The following is a 20,316-nucleotide window of genomic DNA, read 5'->3' on the forward strand; positions in this document are numbered from 1 at the left end:
TATTGTTGCATGACATTAATAACTGATTTATTAAATACAATTGAAAAGTAAGTTTAGGTCTCAAGTATTAGAAGGAACTGTTTTTGCAGATATTTAGATACTCTGTTAATTGTTGCTTTAAAGCTGTCTATGACAACTTTTTTCCAGAGGTTAACCAATTTAATTTTATACTTTTGGTAGTTGTCTTCTAGCTCTCAGCTAGACAATACTGTAGGACCTTCAGTAGCCCACTCAGTGAAGGGTGTGTGAATGGCAGAATGGCATGGAATATGCACAGAAGAATTGTATTCTAAACTTAATCTTTCAATTTGCACTTAAAAGTTAAGTGCTCTTACCAGCATTTCCTGTTGCAAGATGAGTCACGTTTGCCCTGAATAACAGGGTACTTGCACCATTATGGGTGCATATTTGAAACTTTAGCTAACTTGTGCACACCTTTTAAAAATATCTGACAGAGACTACCATTATAATAATGCCATTTTTATAAATAATGACATTTAAACTGATAAAAGAAGAGAGTGTTTCATAGTGTCAGTTTGCTTAATGTATATCCATTAATTAGGCATAAATAATGACATTTAAACTGATAAGAGAGTGTTTCATAGTGTCAGTTTGCTTAATGTATATCCATTAATTAGGGTAAACATAAACCATATATACCAGTATGTGTTAGAATGAATAACAATCGTATGTTTACATGATGTATTTTTAATGGTAGACCATTCAGAATCCTCATTAAAACTTTCTGCATGTTGTGATTTTTGTGCTTTGTGACCTGAAGTGTTTTTAGTAAAAGTGAAGATAAGTAGGTATGTGAAATATAAAACAAAATATTCTTTTTTTTTAATCAACAGAATAGGTAAAATATGGCTAGTAGATTAGGAAGCTTTTCTGTAGTGTCTTACAAATATTTAGGTGGGTTTTTTTCAAGAAGGCATTTTGTCAGTGTTTCAGCTGATGGAGTCTGTGGAGTTCATCAGTGTCCTTCTGTCATACACTCCATATATGCTGTTGCCCTAAACTATCCTTGTCTATTGAAAACTAGCTATGCAGTTATCCTCCTATAACTGTATAAAGCATAGCTTTCAGCAATATTGAAAAACTATGCACAGATACAGTGTCTTTTACTGCAAAATAAATGTAATTTACAGTTGCTAAATGCTTGATTTAGTAATGACATCTTAAGGGTGTGCTCACCATTCAGTTATTAATATTATGATATCCATTCATAATAACCAGATAGCGTAATTGTTAATCAAGCATCCGTTACTGAACTTGCTGTCAGTCATAGTAGTAAAAAACTGAATTCAGCGTATTCTGGAAAGTAGGATATGGAAGAAATCTAAATGCCCACAAGTATTCTCAAATTTTTAACAAGCAACTTTTTTTTTGTAGTCCATCAGCTTTACCTTGTATAAGTGAATGAGCATTATTATTTTGGTCATTCTTGTGAATAAATTGCTAAGTGGTATTTAGGACAGTAAGTAAAGGACAGTAAGATAAGTTTGTGAAAAAAGTTCCTATGTAGTAGAAAACTGAAAAATGGAGTCTAGATTGGGGATTAAGGTATAAAATTCTTTTGGAGAGTTGGAGGGAATGAGTGTGATTAGGAAATCTGTTGATCTTCAGAAGGAATACCTAGTATTTTAAAAGATGAATACTCTCTTGCTTTATGTGTGGTTTTTTGCTTTGCTTTTGTTGTTTTGATTTCCAGAATAATCCGTAAAAGTGTGTGAGGAGGAAAAGAAGGGAAAATAGAAATTAATGTGGATGGACCATTAAGTAAACTCTTTTAGTTTATTTTATTTTTTCTTCCACCAGAGCTTTCCATGATATGCTTCAGCCAACCAGTTACAATAGCTACAATTTGGGAGTAACTGGCTAAAATCTTCCCGATAATAACAGATGTTGCTAAACTTGCTGAACAAACCATTCTCTTTCTTTTTCTTTTTTTTCCCAAATTAACTAGCAAGTATCTTCACAAGTCTCTTGACTTATTTGAAACTGTTGTAAAGGGGGTGTGACTTCCGTGCTCCTAGTATAGGTTTGCAGACCAGCAGCTGTTTATATGAGGGTTACTGGTCTTGGAAGTTGTGCTAATGGACAAATGCATTGGAAAAGGTACATTTAATCAAGTATTTGTAAATTTGTAATAAAATAAAAATAAGTTGAGTATTAACTTATTTAACCTGGTTACTTTGTGATGTACTAAATTTCCAAGTACTGAGACAAATGAAAGCATTACCACCCGAATATTCATAAGAGGTTTTCATGAAACTTGGTTGGTGATTACTTCAAGTAAATATCAGTGCAGCTGTGATCATTTCAAGATGTGTCCCTTCCTAGAGCTATGAAGACGAGAGGAGGAGTCGGTCAGAGCTTGAGGTCAGATGCCAGCGTTTAACACTGGAACTGGCTGATACCAAGCAGTTGATTCAGCAAGGTGATTACAGACAACAGAACTATGATAAAGTAAAATGGTAAGTATCTCTATAATTTAAGTGTTAAAATGTTAATAAAGATCAGCCTTGATTGATCAGACTTCTTGGTTTTGTTTTTGACTTACACACACATTTTTTTTCCTTACCTCATACACTAATGGTTCAATTGCCTCCTTTAGTATATTGCAGACCTAAAATGAACAACATTCTGAAAACCAGTGCATCAAATTATCTTCCTAAAAGTTTATATTTTCAGATTTACTGTGTTTTCAAGAGAGTCTAGCAGTCTCAATGCAGCTAAGGAAGTGGGGGCTGTTGATGGCTAGCATTTTGGAACAAGTACTCTTTTTTATTCATAGTTTAAAAGCAATAATCTAACAAAAGGCTCTATGCTCTACTCTGTGCTGCTTACTGAGTGAGTTAGGAGGGCAGGACCTTGGGAATTAATATTTACAACTTAAGATATCTTTGAAACCATAAATTTGAAAGGGCTGTTTTGAGAACTCTGGCAGATAATCTTAGGATTACCTTAGTGAATTTAACTGCAGGAAGTTCCAGTGTCTAGCTTTTTTAAAATACAGATTGTACTGTTACAGCCAATGTTTTGAATATCTGTCTTGCAAAAAGCAATTGCAAAAGAGTGAAAATGGACTTCTTGTAAATATACTCATAGATGTATACCTCACAGTCCAGCTTCCAAATAGCTTTTTCAGTGTGCTCGCAAGTACAAGAAATCTGGTCTTTGTGGCACATTTGTGGAGAAATGTATTGAAAAATGGGGATTATGATAGAAAAGACCCTGTCAGCTCCTTAGTTGTACATATGGAATGAACTCAGGTGTAGTTACTGACACTTTGGCCACTAAGTCATTTGAAGAGGAATCTGTCTTCTGGTTTCACAGCATTTTTGATTCACAGCTATATGTACAAAAACAGCCCTGGAATCTTTCTGGCATCTTGTTGCAAATAGGGTGGATTGGTGCTGTGATTTGCTTCCTATATGCAACTGCATCTTAAGTGGATTGTAATAACTTTCATGTGAATGGCCCTAGTGTTTAACAGTGTGCATTTAAAATAGTCTTGAGTTGAGAAAAGCATGAATGAACGTGCCAAAACTGTATTTGAGAGAGTGGGTTGTATTCAGCTGGGTAGGCACAGATGAAGAGGAGGGGAGAGCTCTGTTGGCTTAACTGCATGAGGATATTTGGGAGCACTGCAGGAGTAAATCACTTCCAGACTTGTTTCTGCCTTCAAAAAACACTATGTCAAATCTAGTTCTGCTGTACTACAAGTTATCTCCGTTTTAAAGTGATGCTATGCTTAGTATAATATTGGTTAACTTTTTTCTAAACTGCAAGCTCATAATGGCTCATTCATTTCACTGTTCTGACAGAGTGAGAGTGGAGACCTAGTGATGCTTCTTTGTGCATGGAGAAAGCACTTTTGCTCAGGACAGCAGCACTGTTTTTGCAGCTGTGTATATTTTAAACATGACAACCCACTCTGGTATCAAGGCTGTATGCAGGGGAGAGTACCTACTGAGAACAAGTATACAGTGCTTTCTGCTCTCTTAAGAAGATGGGAATGAAGTTGTTTCACTTTTCCATTGGAGTTCCTTGTCTGCAAAAGACTGAAGAGAATGTCACGGGAAATAGCATCAGAAGCTTGATAAAGCTAAAACAATGGATAGGGATACTTACAGATCATTGCTAAGAGAAGACATGTATAGCCCAAAGTTACACTAAAGAAGAATAATCAGAGGAGAATGAGATAATATAGGATGGGAGTTTGAGTATTGTCGAATTTTCTTTGTTTCTGAGTATTTAAATAATCCTCAGTTATTTCATGTAAAATGATACTGTCGCAGGTGTTAGTAACTATAAAATTTTAAGACTATCACCAGTTGTTCTGTGAGTGACTGATTGGAAGAAGTCAGTGTCGTGAACTGGCAGAAGGCTGAGAAATTAAAAAGGCACAGGAATTTTGTTCATTACACTTCACGCATCTAATAGTTTAACTTTGCTTTCCAGTGAACGTGATGTATTTGAGCATGAGTTGTCAGAACTCAGAAGAAACTATGAAATACTGGAGGTGTCATACAAAACACAAACTAAAGAAAGAAATGACTTAGCAAAAGAGGTAAACATAAATTTATTACCTTAGTAATTGTGTATTTATTAATCTCAAGAATTTGATGCTTTGTCTAATCAAGTTTGTTAGGATCATGGAATAATTTAATTCTAATGGTCTCAAGAGACCAACTGGTCCAACCCGCCCATGCAGTACAGAGCAAGATTAGGTCAGGTTGCTTAGGGCTTTGTCAAGTTTTTAATGTCTCCAGTGATGGAGATTCCACAGCCTTTTGGACAATCTGTTCCAGTGTTTGTCTGCTGTCTTGTGAAAATGCATTTGTAAAAACAAATCAGTTAGTACAGCTCTTTCCTGTTGCATCTTGTCCTGTCACTATGTATGGCCAAGGCTCTGGCTATTTTTATGTGTTCCACTTGGATAGCTGAAGATAATAATTTCCCCAACCAGACTTCTCTCCTGAAGGCTGAAAAAAGTTCAAAGTATTTCTCTTAATCCCTTGTACATCATATGCTGTAGTTCATGACCATCTTGGTAGAGCTCTTCTGGTCCTGTTTCAGTATGTTAATGCATGTCTTTAGGACATGCATGTCAGGGGATATTGCACTCCAAATATAGTCTCACAAGTGTGGAACACAGGATAATTTTCTTTAACCCACTGTCTGCATTGTTGCTAATGCAGCCTTGTAGCCACTTAGCCTTCTTTGCTGTCAGGGCACATTTCTGTCCCATGTTCAGTTAGTTCAATAGATATTTGCCTATCAGATCCATATTTTTCCAGCTTTTCCATAGAGCAGTTACAGGAGGTGGATGAAAGCCATGCAAAAGTAAATGACATGGACAGTGGTCCCCCTGTCCACAGAGCTAACATTTTTGTCAGCTTTCATAGGTTTGGCCTTGGTAAATTCCTGCTGGTTTTAATGTCACCTTCTCGTTCACATTCATGGATATATCTTCCAGGGCAATTTACTTCATAATCCTTGCAGGGACTGAGATTACATTTACCAACCCAACTGAGTGCTCCTCCTTGAAGGATTCTGGTAATCAGAAGCCTTGATCACTTGCTATTATCCTTCAAATGCCTGCAACATAGGCTGTCTCCCTCAACACTGGTCAAGTGCTTCCCATTTTTTCCTAGGCGTTATATGCATGCCATTTTCCTAGGTATGTGGCTTAGAAGGCTGAAGCAAAGACAGACTGAACTCTGCCAATAGGCTCAGGAACCTGGGAGGCCCCAGGGGAAAATTTACCATTGGAAAATGAGTGCTGTGAGTATGCTTGATATGGTTTAACTCCAGCTGGCAACTAAGCCCCACACAGCTGTTTGCCCATCCCAGTGGGATGGGGGAGAGAATCAGAAGAGTAAAAGTCAATAAAACTCATGGGTTGAGATAAAGACCATTTAATAGGCAAAGCAAAAGCTACCCACACAAGCAAAAGCAACTCAAGGAATTCATTCCCCACTTCCAATGGGTAGGAAAGGGTTCAGCCAGGGAAGCGGAGCCCTGCAAGAATAGTGTGGAAGATCTTTGTGTGTTAACACTTTAGCAGCTGAATGAATGAGACAGACTTCTCCTGAGGGTATGCAGGGGAGATGTGTTCCTTAGTGTCTCTGTGTAAATAACAGTGTTACAGATAAAATAGAGGCTAAAACTGCCACTTTAAAGATAGCGTTGCTCTGCCTAATTTTACAGGTAGCTGTAGAGATTGTCAGAAACATTAGGGAAAAAAACTGGATTTCCATTAGAAAGTACCCCTTTGGTGTCACTCTGAAGGCTTTGTTAGTCTATCTGTTCCTCAGTCTAGCATTGTAAGAGGACACCAAAAGTCAAGTTTGTTCTCAGCATACAACAATGGCCAAAAAGGTACTGTCCTGTATGTCAAGTTTATATGTATATATGAACAAGCAACAATGGCTTTTTTCATTAATTTTATACTAAATTAATCAGAGTGAATAAAAATAGCACAACTTTAAACTAAAATACCACTTCAAACTGTGTATTACTTAAATCTCCTGGAAGGTTTCTGCTGATTCTTGTGTGTACTGGTACAGTAACAAGTCCTGTATTGGAAGAATATCCAATTGGAAGTTTTTACCCAGTACTTGTTCCAGAGGAGGAGTAACTGCTTGCTTTTCTTTGTGTAGTAGTATGTGATGTCTGTTCACTATGGATATACAGATAACATACTGCTTGGAGAGAGACCATTACTTTTTTTCTTAAGTATAGAACAGGCATTTATACCTCACCCTCAATGTGGTGTTCAATAAGTAAGCTGATGGAGAGGTGCATGCCTCTAAGAGCACTATTTGTATATAAATTGCCATCTATTTAACTTCTTGCTCCATGTCTTTGACTCCAGTAATATCTTCCCTAGGTAACTTTTAGTCCTATGACTTAGAAAATGTAAATTATGTCTAAACCATGTACACGATGTCTTCATAGCTGTAGGAGACATATTTCTGATAAGTTACTAATTTACCATTCTTTGAACTTGGTGTGTGGAATCGTCAAGAGCTTAAATGGCAAAATTCTTTAAGGGGATGAAACTGTTTTGTTATCATGATTGTGAAGATGGGCCATCTTGCAGCAGTGCTCTTTGCCTGGTCTCTGTGTTCACCTTGAGTGGATGTAGACTACTCTCCCTCACACTTCTTCTTGGTGTAGGAAACATGGTTGATCTGATCACAAAGGTGGCATGTTCTCAACATGTTCTTGTTCCTACTTTGGCATCAGTTCAGCCTTCTGTAGCGACACCAGCTCTTTGCCCTTGTCCATAGCAATTGTGCCTTACCTCAGCCCCAGAACTACCAGTTTTACCATTTCTTTATGGAGCAGTAATCACCCTGGTGCCCTTAAACATTTCACTGCTGTTCCTGAGAATGTCATAGTCAGTGTGACAGGTTGGCACCAAGATTCTCCGTCAGTGTTTCTGACATAGCACTATGCAGTATTGCTGCTATTCAGAACTTCAGCACTGTTTAGATACAGATGTAGATGAAAGGAGCTCTTTTTTTTAGGTGCTAACTACTGGAAGTAAGTAATAAAAACTCATAAAATTATATTGTTATTAAAGTCTTTTCAGCTTAAAGCTTCATCAACTTACTTAAACTAAAGTGTAAATAGAGTCTTTTGGTTCAGATGATTTCACAGAAGAGAGTTAAAATAAAATTGCAAATATGTGTACATAGGTTAAATACTTATCTTGAAATTCATGTTAATGTGTTCTTTTTAATACCTTTTATAGCTGGCAACCATGCAACAATCCCTCAACTTGTTACAAAAAGATAAAGATTACCTTAATCGCCAGAACATGGAGCTTAGTGTTCGCTGTGCACATGAAGAAGATCGTCTTGAAAGACTACAGATTCAGCTAGAGGATGCCAAAAAAGCTAGGGAAGAAATGTATGAAAAATATGTTTCATCCAGGCAAGTTATTGTCTTGCACTTCTATCAGTAGATAGGTTAACTGTTTTCCCTTGTTTCTTGCACAAATCCTCTTTAATTAATTTTGTTTTTTAGAAAACTACCCATGTTTTTTAGAAAACTACCCATATTTTTTTAACTAGAAGCAGAACACTTTTCTTGGGTCATAGTACATATCACAAACTTTTTTTTTTAACCTTTATAAGATCATAGCAGTGGAAGCAAACTTCCAGCATAAACTTGGACATTTATGGCAATTATTCTTGTAGATTTGCTCAGTTAATTATAAAACAAACTTATTGTTTTCGGTGTATATCGATAAATCTTGTGTCCTGTCTAACTAAGAGGAAGTGTGCTAATATGACTCTCCCGATAGACAACTAAAACTAAAATTGTTATCTAAATGAAAATAGAAGGGCATTCTTGAAATGATTAGTTATGGACTCCAGCCCATATGAGAAGAGTTTTGAATATTACTTTTCCTTTCAATGCAATCACTCAAAGTTTTTTAAATTTTGTTTTGCATGTTTATATCTCAGAACTATGTTCACGCAGAACTTCAGTACTTTAAATAAAAAATAGTCTTACTTTTGAAAATTTAAGACATCATTCTTTTTGTTTGGGTTTTTTTTTATGATAAACCTCTTGATTTGTGTAAAAGGTCTTCATAGAGTATTATAGTGTGGCACAGTTGAGGAACGAGAAGAAATAAGTTTACTTTTATCTTGAAGGGTCAACTGAAATATACTGTCTCAATAAAAAGAAAACCTGGAAAGTCTTCTTTTACAAAAGGAAAAAGAAATAAAATAACAGGAAAATCTGACTGCAAGCATTCTCCATTTTAAGATTTTGGGGCTTCTGGTCAATGTGTGGAAGTTCTTGAACAGCTCAAGTACTCATTTCTAAGAATTATGGGCTATCACATGACTGGAAATCAAATGAAATCTAAAACCTTTTATAGTTGTAAATTCACATATCTTCATAATAATGTTTGGTTTTTTTTCTAAACCTGTGGTTTTTACCAGTTGCTTAATTGCTGATTAATTATTCTTGAACATTAACTAGATGCTATAAAATTTTGACATTCCTTAACCGTTAAAAGCGCTTACAACATAACCCTGTTTTTGTAGGCGAGATTCTTTATGAGATTCCTTAAATCTGTCATGAGCTTCAAAGTTACAAAAAAAGTCAATGTTTCTCTGAAATGAAATTCTTTTATCCTGATATCTTCTGATACCTGTTGCCTAAAAACTTTGTGTTTTAAATAATTAATATGTTACATTGACAGGATAAATTCCCAGATTTTGGGGGTTTTTGACTTCACAAATCTCCATTTAATTTTCAGTGATGGTTTCTTGTGATGGTTTTTTCCCCTCATATGAGGTGCAGATAGTGCACAAAGAAGTCTTGTAGTGTCATGGCAGCATTGCAAGTCAATAAGTTAGTCAGTCCTTACCCAGTAATGAAGTAGAAAGTGAGGAGTTAAATGATTACTTAATATAAGCACTTGTGTAGAGACTGACAAAGAAGTTCTTGAAGAATGTTAATGTTATGTGATTAATCAATATTAAATAACTTTAAAAATTTAAATCTGTGTGTAAAAGACTTCTGTTCATTCACAGTTAAATATTACTTATTTCTGGTTGATTTTCATTTAGTTTATATAGCAACATAGGCTGATAAGTATTTCAAGTCATTGAGAGGTAAATTAATAAAGATCGAAATAAAATGTAAAATCAAGAACTCTGCTCTTGTAAAGCTGTACCTGAAGTTTTGATGTTTTGACTAGTGCAATATGTTTATTTACAGAGACCACTATAAAGCAGAATATGAAAAGAAACTGCATGAAGAGCTGGAACAAATAAGGTTGAAAACAAATCAAGAAATTGAGCAACTAAGAAGCACCTCAAAAGAGATGTATGAACGTGAAAACAGGTAGGTAAGGTGTAGGCAGTAACCTAATTGAGAAAGAAATGACAAGCACTGTTTTGTGCTTAGCTATGGTCCTAGCTGACTGACTCTTTGAGAGGTGTTGAAAATGTAACAACTTAAGCTCAGTTGTAAAACTGATGGGAATCTTGTAAAAACTAAAATGAAATTATACTTGTACAGTAAGTTTATATATTTAAGTTGTCATATTTATTAGTAAATGATGGACAGTCAATATTATCAGTTGAAAAGGAATATTAAAATTCATGTTCTAAAATCTGGTGGTTTGAAGTTTGTTCAGAGGTATAACATTAGTTAATTAACACTGGATGACATTTTACATGTCATGCTCTAGGGACAATCTTGAAACTGTGCTGGAAATCCAGAAGAGAAAGTGTTGATGCAGAAAATAAGGCAGGGAAAGCCCAAAAGAGATAAGACTTAGGCTGGTATGAAATAAATCTAATTGAGTTTTTTTAGAGTATCAGTATTCAAAAAAAACCAAACATTGATTTCCTGTAAATTATTGTAAAATTGTCTTTTGAAGATGATTCTTGTCCTGCAAAGACTTGCATGATGAGTTTGTATGTGTGCCATCTAATTCAATACCATGGAATTACATACACATGCATAGGCCTTTTCGGGACTTAGGGATTTGGACCTTTGGCACCAAATTTCTGTTTTAGCTTGTTTTTTGCCCATTTTATTGCTTTAAAATGGGAGGAGTGGTTAATAACTTCACTGTAGATGTCGTGTGGAGAAGGAAATGACAGTAGTAAAAAGATATTTGTGGCATCAGCATCTGTTCCTCTAATAGGTAGTTTTGTTACTGCTGGGAAGAGTGGAAAAAGAACAGGGCTTCTGCTGTGTTTCAGTCAACAGAAAGGTTCTAATTAAAAAACAGTTACATCATTGTGTAGTTTTGCAAGTGTGAGTAAAATAGACATATACGTCCACACCACTTCCTGTATGCAAATGTATTTTGAATTACAAAGTATGAATTTAAACATGCACTCCTTTGGAGATTTGACAAGCGTCTGTATATCATTGAGAAAGCTACTGAAAGATATTTCATTTGTATGTGGAACTGCTTTACAGAAGTTTTTTTCCCTCATTTTGAAATAATTACTTCTAAAATGCAAATCCCTTAGATTTGCCTATATGTTTAGCAAAAAAAAAATTAAAATAAGGCTTTCTAGCATATGTTCTTTCTAGAAAATACTAAAAAATCCACTGTAAGGCAGTCTGCCTCAACAGTAAGATGAATGGAACCTCAAATTGTGAGCAAAACAATTTGCAGTGAGTTTGTGTAATGTGATGAGATGCTGTTTGTGGCTGAAAATGAAGTTAAGATGCTGGTTTCATCCTCCTGCTCAAAGCATGGAATGGTATTACAGCTAAGCTAATCCAATATTCAGTTGCTCATATTCTTTGTCACTTTGCCAAGCCTGATAGTTCTTTTGAATTTATTGGTGCATGTTTTACACTTCGATGAATCAGTTCAATAAACTGAAATGGGAGGGGGCCACTAATAAAAAGGTGATGCTTTCATGCCCAATTTTTTTGGCATCAGTTTCACTTGTATGGTTGTTGTAAGCATGGGCATTAGCAAACATGAGTGAATTCACAGGGCATGTGAATGTCTGCAAGAGATTTGACACTGAATTATCTGTAGTCTGTTCCCATAGATCAAACACAGTTTAGTAAAAGCGTGTGAGATGCTTTCCCTAAGCACCTTTTCTGATGTGGTCGAATCTAACTGGAATCCAGTTTGTGCATTCTAGACCAGTTTAGGGATGTGACAAAGTGCGACAAATGACAGTTGCAAAGAGGTTTGTTTGAAAACCTAATAAAGGCACCCATGAGCTGCTGCCTCCCATGTCTTCATCCCACCTTTTTCCCCCCCCCATGCCCATTCTTGATTCTCTAGATAGTATTTCAGTCCCATTTCAGAAAGTTATTTTCACTTGTGTGATAGGCTGGCTAGATGCCTCATAAGGCCCCAGTGCAGCCATTTATGTAGGTGCTTCACCTCCTGTGAAATGGCAATCACACAACTGGCAGCGTCACTGATGTGTGTCTCCTGTCTCTAGAAAGAGAGCATTTCAACAGAAGTTACATCACATCTATGATTGTGGTCTTGTTGGCTGAATAGTCCCTCACTTGTGTCCTTTTCCTCTTACTGAATTTTCAATTGATTATTTGTTCAGCTAAACAAAAGAGTTTATTCTCTAAATGAGTCTCTATCTCTCCTACTGTTTCATTTTTATCCCACCTGCACTATTCTGGTCTTAAGGATACAGCTCTGGACTCCTACTGTAAGACATAATATGCTTGATCTTAATGTTGTTAACAAAATGTATTGCCATGTTCCCATAATTTGGTATGAGTCACTTCTAAAGAATCTAATCTTAAGGTCAGTCCCTGAATTTCTGCACTAAATTCTATAGCCCAGTAACTCAATTTTTAAAGAAAATTTTGTTACCTTTCTCTAATAGCCAGTTAACTGCTACATAATTCTGATGTTAATTTTTTCTAAGTAACTGTTTGCTGTTTGTATGAATTATTTTGAATTCAGAAAAGTGCTGCTGATAACATTTATTCTAACAAATAGTCTTTAAACCAGAAATTATATACCTTTAGTGTGATACAATGACCTAGGTTAACATTTACATAAACATAATAATTTTCTATTTTCCTTTGTATCCTGACTTTTCACTTTTCTCCAAAACTTTCCTGAGCCTTTAATTTCACTTTGCCTTAAGTCAGAAAGTTGTTGTGGGGAGAGGAAAAAAACTTCAGTAGGAAGATGTTGATTGCATCCACATTAGCAGATCAGCTCAGATGAAGAATGTGGTGTTGAAGTGAAATCCCCTAGTCATAGCTGCTAGCCATGGTTTTAGCTTGCCTTGCAGCTGTGCATGGATTTGCTCATATTTGTAGCATATGAATAGGATTCCTTTGAGATAAAACAAAATTGAAAGGAATCTTTAAGATCATCTAATATGTTTCAAATGCTGGTGAATGTTCCTCATAGAAGCAAACAAGCAGTAGAGTAAATGCTTAAAAACAGTCATAACAGAGATGTCTGATCCTCAACAACCACAGTGAGCTCTGGCAAATTGGCTGGTGCTCTGTTACACTAAATATTGGAGATTGAGTTTATATACAGTATCTAAGCAGTGCTTCCCCTCATTACAGTCTACTGCAGTCTTAATTTGTAGCCTGCTTGCAGCATAACAGACTATTAATAAGTAATTCCAATTTTTAAACACAAATACTATATGTTTTATTCTTACTATCATGCTCTTCTCATTTCTGTTGGTCAAATAATAATTGAGGTAGTTTGAACATCTTGACTGATCCCTAGTTATAAAAAAAGGAGTATCAGTTGATTGTAATAAAATTTTATTTTATGGTTCTTTGCAGGTCAAAAATGTTGCCAGCAATAAAACCCAGAAGGAGACTCCAGTGATATGCAATAACATATACATCACAGTAACTAGACAATTAGTTACATGTGAAAGTAGGATTTCTATCATTACCTAAACTTTCCTTGCTCTATCAAAAGTTGTACATCATCTCAGCTAGACAGACAGCATTCCTGAAGTTATTCCCAAAGCACCAAGGAAAATCATTGGAATTAATTTAATTCCTGCAAAAAAATTTTTTTAGTTCTAGTATTCTAGAATAATTAGAGTTATATGTTTCCACCTGTAAATAGGTGATTTGATAATTGTTTTTTACAATTTCAGAACTAGAAGCTTTTATGGTATATATGAAAATAACCTGAAGTAAAGCCTCTGTAATAAATAGGTGAATAGATAGACCCCTCTGTGATTCTGTGAGAGTTGAAGAAGGTAGCATTGAAATTCAGATCAGAGAGCAGCAATTAATGATGCAAAGCAATCTTGTTTCCAACAGATTCTTAACAGAATAATGTTTGTTTCCTTCAGAAATTTGAGAGAAGCACGAGATAATGCTGTTGCAGAAAAAGAGAGAGCAGTTACTGCTGAAAAGGAATCTTTAAGAAAATACGATCAACTCTTAGAACAGTAAGTGTTTTTAAAATACATACAAAAATCTAAAGATATAACAGTGGAGGTCTGGGTAGGAGGAATGATTAACTTTCTGCTTAGAAAGAACAAATTGAATTACAACCTCTTCATTTAAATGAAGTTGCAGACTTAATTCTTGCAGTAAGTTCTTTCCATTTTCACTGCAGTAATAAGATCAAAGTTTGGTATTTCTCCTATCATACTACAGAGACAAGCAAACATTCATTTCATAGCAAGAATGTCAATTTTATACTGTAAAGTAGCAGTGGTCAAACTCTGAACCTGTTTGTGGGGTTTTTTCTTTAGTTGAAAGTAGAAAATTGTCTTGTAAGATGACTTCAATTAATAGTTTTTATGAAGTTTAGATAGAGGGCAGTAGTCATGAACAATTATGTTTGCTACATGTTTCTCTTCTTACTACTGTCTCTTCGCAGTCTTTTATACTCCATGTGTAGAATATATTGTCTATACCAATGTACATTTCCATTCAATGGAGAAAGAAACTATAGGTGATTTTTTGCCTGTTTACAAGCAGTCTTTATGTTCTGTAATGCCTTTTCCTTACTTTTTGTAAACATAGAAAATAGGCTGTGGGTAAACTATGAGGTAAGGTAAAACTATGGACAATAATCAAAGTTGTTCAGGTTAAGTTTGTCATGTGTCTTTAGTTTTGGATTTAATTCATTATTTAATACAATTTTTTTTTCTATAATGAAGAGATCAATTCATTAAGTGACTGTGCTACCTAGTCATCTACTCAAAGGAAGTACTAGATGAGCCTTCTTTCCCCTGAATAATTTTTAACTACAGTTAAAATGTTGTTAACTTAAGCATAGGAACAAATTTATTAAAGCTTTTGATTTTTATGTGTAACTCCTAAATTGCAGTAGTGATACTGTTGAAGAAATAGCATTTTTTAAGGATTGAAAAAATGTGATTTCTAACTGATGATGTCAAACAATAGGGCTACGTCTAGAATAAAAGAGATGGGTCAGAGGACTTGATATCCACAGTGGGTGTAAGGGGCTTGACTTCAGATTTGTTCTTCAGCTGAATGGGCCCAAGGGTGCGGAATGCCTTTTAGTGGTTAGAGCACATTGGAGGGGTTGTTGGGTTCTCCAAAGGAATTCAGTTTGCAGTCTCTGAGGTGATGGTTCCACAATGCAGAAATCAAAGCTGTTTGAATAGAGAGGGCTAGGAAACTTGGTTCAAAACTGATCTCCTGGGTTAAAATAAAATGCTAATGTGAGTCAACATGGGTTTTTTTCTAATGAGACTCCTGCCTTCTACTGTGGTAAGATTTACTGAGAGATGGGGATTTCATATGTAACTGGAAGCTCCTCTTGAAAATCACTCTGGCATACCATAATTTGAGTTTGCCCTTTTACTTAATAAAAATACTAACTTTGCAATTCTTCTATATTTATTTTTAAGCTTAAGAACTGTGGAGAAAATACTTTTCTGTCCAGCTGTATTCCCAGTCATATGTGTCCTTTTTTCATACTGTTTCTTTATTTTGAGGAGAGATGTCTCACTGCAATTAGAAACAGGAATCTTATTTGATACACTTATGCCTCTGTGCTCTTATAGCTTTTTCTAATGATAAGCCCTCCTGTTAAGTAAAACTCTCATTTCGTCATGTTAAATAGATTAATAAGTTGATTAATGCTGGGTTTTGGAGTTCTAAGAAGTAGATCACTCCTCAGAAGATTATTTTCTGCTTGGGAACATGGAAAATCATACTAGCCTTTTTTGAAATGTTGGTGTCTCTCTTTAAAAGTACCTCGCTTCTAACCACATAACAGGTGTCAAGACTGTGACTTTCTCCACATTCCAAATCATCTACCTAAGTGAAGTGCCAAGTAACTAACTGGTATGTTGAGATGGTAGAAATAACTTGAAAGACTCCCAAGTTCTGAGTTTACTGTGGACTCACATGTGACAGTTCTGTGGAACAAAGAAATTTTCTTAATATCACCAGAAACCTCTAAAATGAAAAAGGAATACCTGTGTTGTCCAGTTCTGTATTTAAGTGATTATAACAACTTGTTCTACTTTAGTAAAGACAAGGTGACTCATCGTAGTTACCACTGGTATCATAATCTGTATAAACAAACATGTTTGAAAGCTTCAGAACTATGTGGAATGTTGACTGGCCTGAATGGTGGTTAAATAAAGCCCCTGGCAAATCTTGTGATCAGAAGTGTAACTAATACCCAGTTTTCTAGTCAGAGTGCAGGGTTTTTTTTCTTTTTTTTTTTTACTCTTGTTTGTGATAGTTTTCTGTGAACTGCTATTTCCAAATGCCAAGAAAATACCAAAGTGATAATATTCATGAAAAAGTTATATTGAGAAAGGATCTGCTGTTTCAACCTTAAAAGTAGACCACTGTAATGTCAGGATGTAAGTTTTGTTGCTCTCTTTGCCATTATACATCTGTAATTTCTGTCTGAGAATCCATGTTTCATTTACCTGTGACAATGTCTACAACCTTAAATTACTGGATATTTTTGGATTAAAGTCTTGTCAATGTCACACATATTTTAAAAAAAAATATGACCCAAGGGAAACATTTTCACTTGTTGTTGGTAATGTGACTTAAGACTTTTTTCTAATTTCAAAGCTGTATTACCTCAGTTGAAATTGTCTAGGGGTAGAATAAGCAGAGCAATTCTGTAACAGCTCTGTCATCAACACGGTTAAGTGCAGGTGCTAAATATGTTCCAGCTTTTCCTTCTTTTGAACACTCCTGGAGTGTTATTTTCAAGCTGTTGACTGTTAATCTGTTACTTCTCCTTTCCAAAAGAAAAATATCCAACCCACCAAAACGCCAACAGCAAAAAAACGCAAAAAACCAACGCCAAAAAAGTAGAAGTACACTGTGTTGTGTTATTGGGCTTTTTCCTGAAAAGGTGCCTCGTCTCCTATTATGTGCAACATCAAACTTAAATGGTTTCTTTTGTTAAAGTGGACTCGGAGGTCTAACATGGTGTGAACTCATGCTAGAGCACTTCATCTACAAGAACCATCTCTTGCCTTTGATTGTTGACTTCCTTGAAAGTCAAATTCCTTAAATTTCTTCAAAAAGGAATATAATGTCATTTTCCAGTACTCACCTATATCAGTGGAAACTGGTTTAAAAATTCTAGAATTATTGGGAGCGCAAGGGAAATTCGTACAAAACCTTTTTTTTCTTAGTGAGGAAAAAAATGCTCCTCACATCATGTACTTGTATTTTTCCTATTTTTTGTAATGATAAAGTGAGAAGTGTAGAATAATTAAGAGAAACAAAATAGATACGCAGTAAACAGAAAGAGTATTCAAGGAAATTGTGTTATGGCAGTGGTGTTCCTTCAACTTTGCAGTGGACACTATTCATAAAAACCCTTGGTTTTGTAAAAGCTAGTTTAAATTCCTGCCTCTGTTCATTAGGTAGTAGGATATTTTAAATTATGTCCTTTTTTTCTTTCTTATTTGCATATACACAGATACACAGAAGATGAATTTTAAACCATGATTCTATATTTGTGTTAAATCAGGGTAATGACTACAGAAATTGTTTAGATCCTTAGGTTTGTTCTATAAAGATTTCAAAGTATTTTGTAGTATTATTATTTAAACATTTCTGGATTGATGTACATAGATCAGTTTGTAAAGATTACTGAATTTATAATGGATGATCTGCTACAGCTAAAAATAACTTTAGGAGTATTTCTATTGTTTCTGCTTGGAAATGCTTTTCTCAAATAAAAACCAAAATAGAATAAAGATCATTTACATTTCTTGACAGCATTTGTCTCTGCCACATAGGTTAATAAAAGTATGCAAAAAGTTGTCCGCATGTTTGTATTTACAGATTTATTGCTTTTCTTTCCAGTCAGCTTCAAGATGACTATACAACTTAGAGACTTATTTTAGTCTTGCTGTAGTCTTTTTCACTTGAATCTTTTATCCGTATTTTTTTTTTTGTTCTTCATAATTGTGGTATATTTTAGAATTTATCAGATGCTATCTATTGCTAGTCATCTGTCTTAAACTTTTTAGGTGATGGAGAGAGAGGATCAATTCTGTTCATCAAATGGGTTTTTGAGTAAGATGAAATTAAGATCCCTATATCTTCTTATTAATTGCACACAAGCCTAGAAGACTATCTTAGGTGAGAAGATAATTGGATGAATTTCCTGAATAAATGTTAGAATACTTTTAGAATCTCTGTGGAGCATGCAGGAATCTCATAATTGGATTTTCATTTATTACATTATACTTTTATTATTAACAGAAACATTAAAACTAATTATTTTCCCCTTCTGATAACATCTTTTTTGTAATCTGGATGCTGCTGACTGCAGTGACAGGATTCTAATATTAAAATTACTAACTCAGTGTCTGTATGTGCTGGAGTTACTACTAATATTTAAATAGGGGTGTATATCTCTTCAAGAATATTTATATCAAATGAAGATTTCAATAATGAATTTTTTTAAATCCATACTGAAGGCTGCTGGCCAAAATAGTTCTTGGGCAAAGCTGCCATTACTCTGTGATAAAAACTACTGTCAGAACTTGATACTCCCTGCACATGACTGCTAGGTTTGTATGCGGGGTGTTTTGTAATCCCTTGAATTGAGGACCTCTGTGGGTCTTGAAAATCACTACCACTTTAAATCTGCAGTTTCAATTAACTCTGTTTATGCTTTCTAAAATGCTTTTCTGCTAATAATAATTTGATGCTTCTGTATTCATTTATGTGTTCTATTGTATTATGTGTATGCATAATTTTTTAACACTTAGAATTTCTATCAGAATAAAGCCAAGCCCTTCAATGGCATTATTAGACCTTGTTTAGAGTTCAGCCCTAGCCAAAGTAACTATTCCACATTTCCCATAAAACAACCTTCCTCTTGTTCTCCTGATGAGAAAGTTAAATACGAGGTACAGCTAAAAGGGTGAAATTCATGAATGTAATGGAAATTGCTGAAAGCCACCCTCTTGGAAATTCTGAATCAATGCAAAGAAGTCTGTGAAAGAACCAAGAGCAATAACATGATGGAGAAGCAAAGAAAAAGTCCATTTCCCAGGTGATGAAGTCTAGGTTGTTTCCAAGCTGTAGAAGCAGCACTGAAATCCATAACAGAAAAGTGTATGTGTCCTGTATTTCTACTGAAATGACTAGGGAGGCTCCTACTTTCTTCCTTTTCTTCTGAGGGTATGTTTATTTGAACTTTATATCTTAATGTAAGTAAAGTTGAAATGGGATGCATTTTAATAAACAGAAGGAGGAAACCTACTTAACTGATTTGATGAAATAGATGAATAATAGTGTTGGGAAGGCTGCACACTTGTTAAAGCATGCCTAGTTGTTTTTTTTTCTTAGATTCCTAATCAGGATCTTAAAATTTTACATTCTTAGCTTAAGATAGTGTTCTTGCAGAATGAATGTTTTGAGTCCTGTAACCAGTCACTTCATAACTGTAACTGTCTTGATGTTGAAGAATTATCTGCATCAAGACCCACAGGAATGCTAAGTTAGTCTGATGTCTGACCTTTCTGAGCTTCATTACATCTGGAACACAGGCTTTGAAGTTTGTTCTCTTACTGTGCAAGGAATGTTTAATGATTATATTTACAGCTCTAAATATCTTTTATTTCAGTTGCTCTTGCCCCAGCTCATAAGAAATAGTTCTCACAAAATACTTTCAGCCTCTGAGGGATGCTTTGGAAAAGTTGTAATACCAACATACCATCATATCATAAAGATTTTCCATAAACCTTCTCATTCTCATTTTACTTCTTATTTCCTGCTAGCCAAAATGTTTTAATCTTAAAATATTACTATTAGTAGAGGCAAATTGTTAAAGTGGTGCAATGGCTATTCGGAGTACCTAAGAAACTATTTATTTACTCAATCTTTCAAGTCCTTAGGGTATTTTTGCTAGCCTGGAAAGGTTGAAATATATCATGTCCTTTGAGAACCAATTCAAAAGCATTTGCAAATTCTTTCAAAGAGGGATTCTGCATTATAAGGGTTCTGCTGCTGTTTATATATATATTTCTTTAATTACTGGGTTGAAATATCCACTGCAGTCCATGATTTTTCTATGGTTGTCAGTATTCCTCGGGTACACACCCATTTTTGTGACTCACTGCGCCAAGCTTCTCATTAATGGTGAGCACTGCCAGGAAGATCAAGTAGGGATCCTTTGTAACTCATTACCCAATTATGTTTCAGATACTAAATTTTACGTGGGTTCAAAATGACACTGGAAAAGCTCAAGATAAATTTGAGAATCCCTTTACAGATAGAAAGCACATCGTCTTTCAGAAGATGCTCAAGTGAGAAGTAGTTGAACACTAGGGGCAGACGATTAGGGAGAAA

At 35.1% G+C, this 20,316-nt stretch overlaps 1 protein-coding gene across 6 annotated transcripts in view; it reads left to right on the forward strand.

The window, feature by feature from the left end:
- Window positions 1-20,316, forward strand: part of PIBF1 (progesterone immunomodulatory binding factor 1) — a 108,889-nt gene that overhangs the window by 16,669 nt on the left and 71,904 nt on the right. For all 6 annotated transcript variants that reach the window (XM_039714615.1, XM_039714614.1, XM_039714616.1 and 3 more), the window contains 5 exons: window positions 2,347-2,480; window positions 4,471-4,579; window positions 7,775-7,956; window positions 9,763-9,888; window positions 13,839-13,937. In XM_039714615.1, the coding sequence (XP_039570549.1) occupies window positions 2,347-2,480; window positions 4,471-4,579; window positions 7,775-7,956; window positions 9,763-9,888; window positions 13,839-13,937 (650 nt within the window). The remainder of the gene's footprint in view (window positions 1-2,346; window positions 2,481-4,470; window positions 4,580-7,774; window positions 7,957-9,762; window positions 9,889-13,838; window positions 13,938-20,316) is intronic.

Source organism: Passer montanus, unplaced genomic scaffold (assembly GCF_014805655.1).
Source record: "Passer montanus isolate IOZ18808 unplaced genomic scaffold, ASM1480565v1 scaffold30, whole genome shotgun sequence".
NCBI lineage: Eukaryota > Metazoa > Chordata > Aves > Passeriformes > Passeridae > Passer > Passer montanus.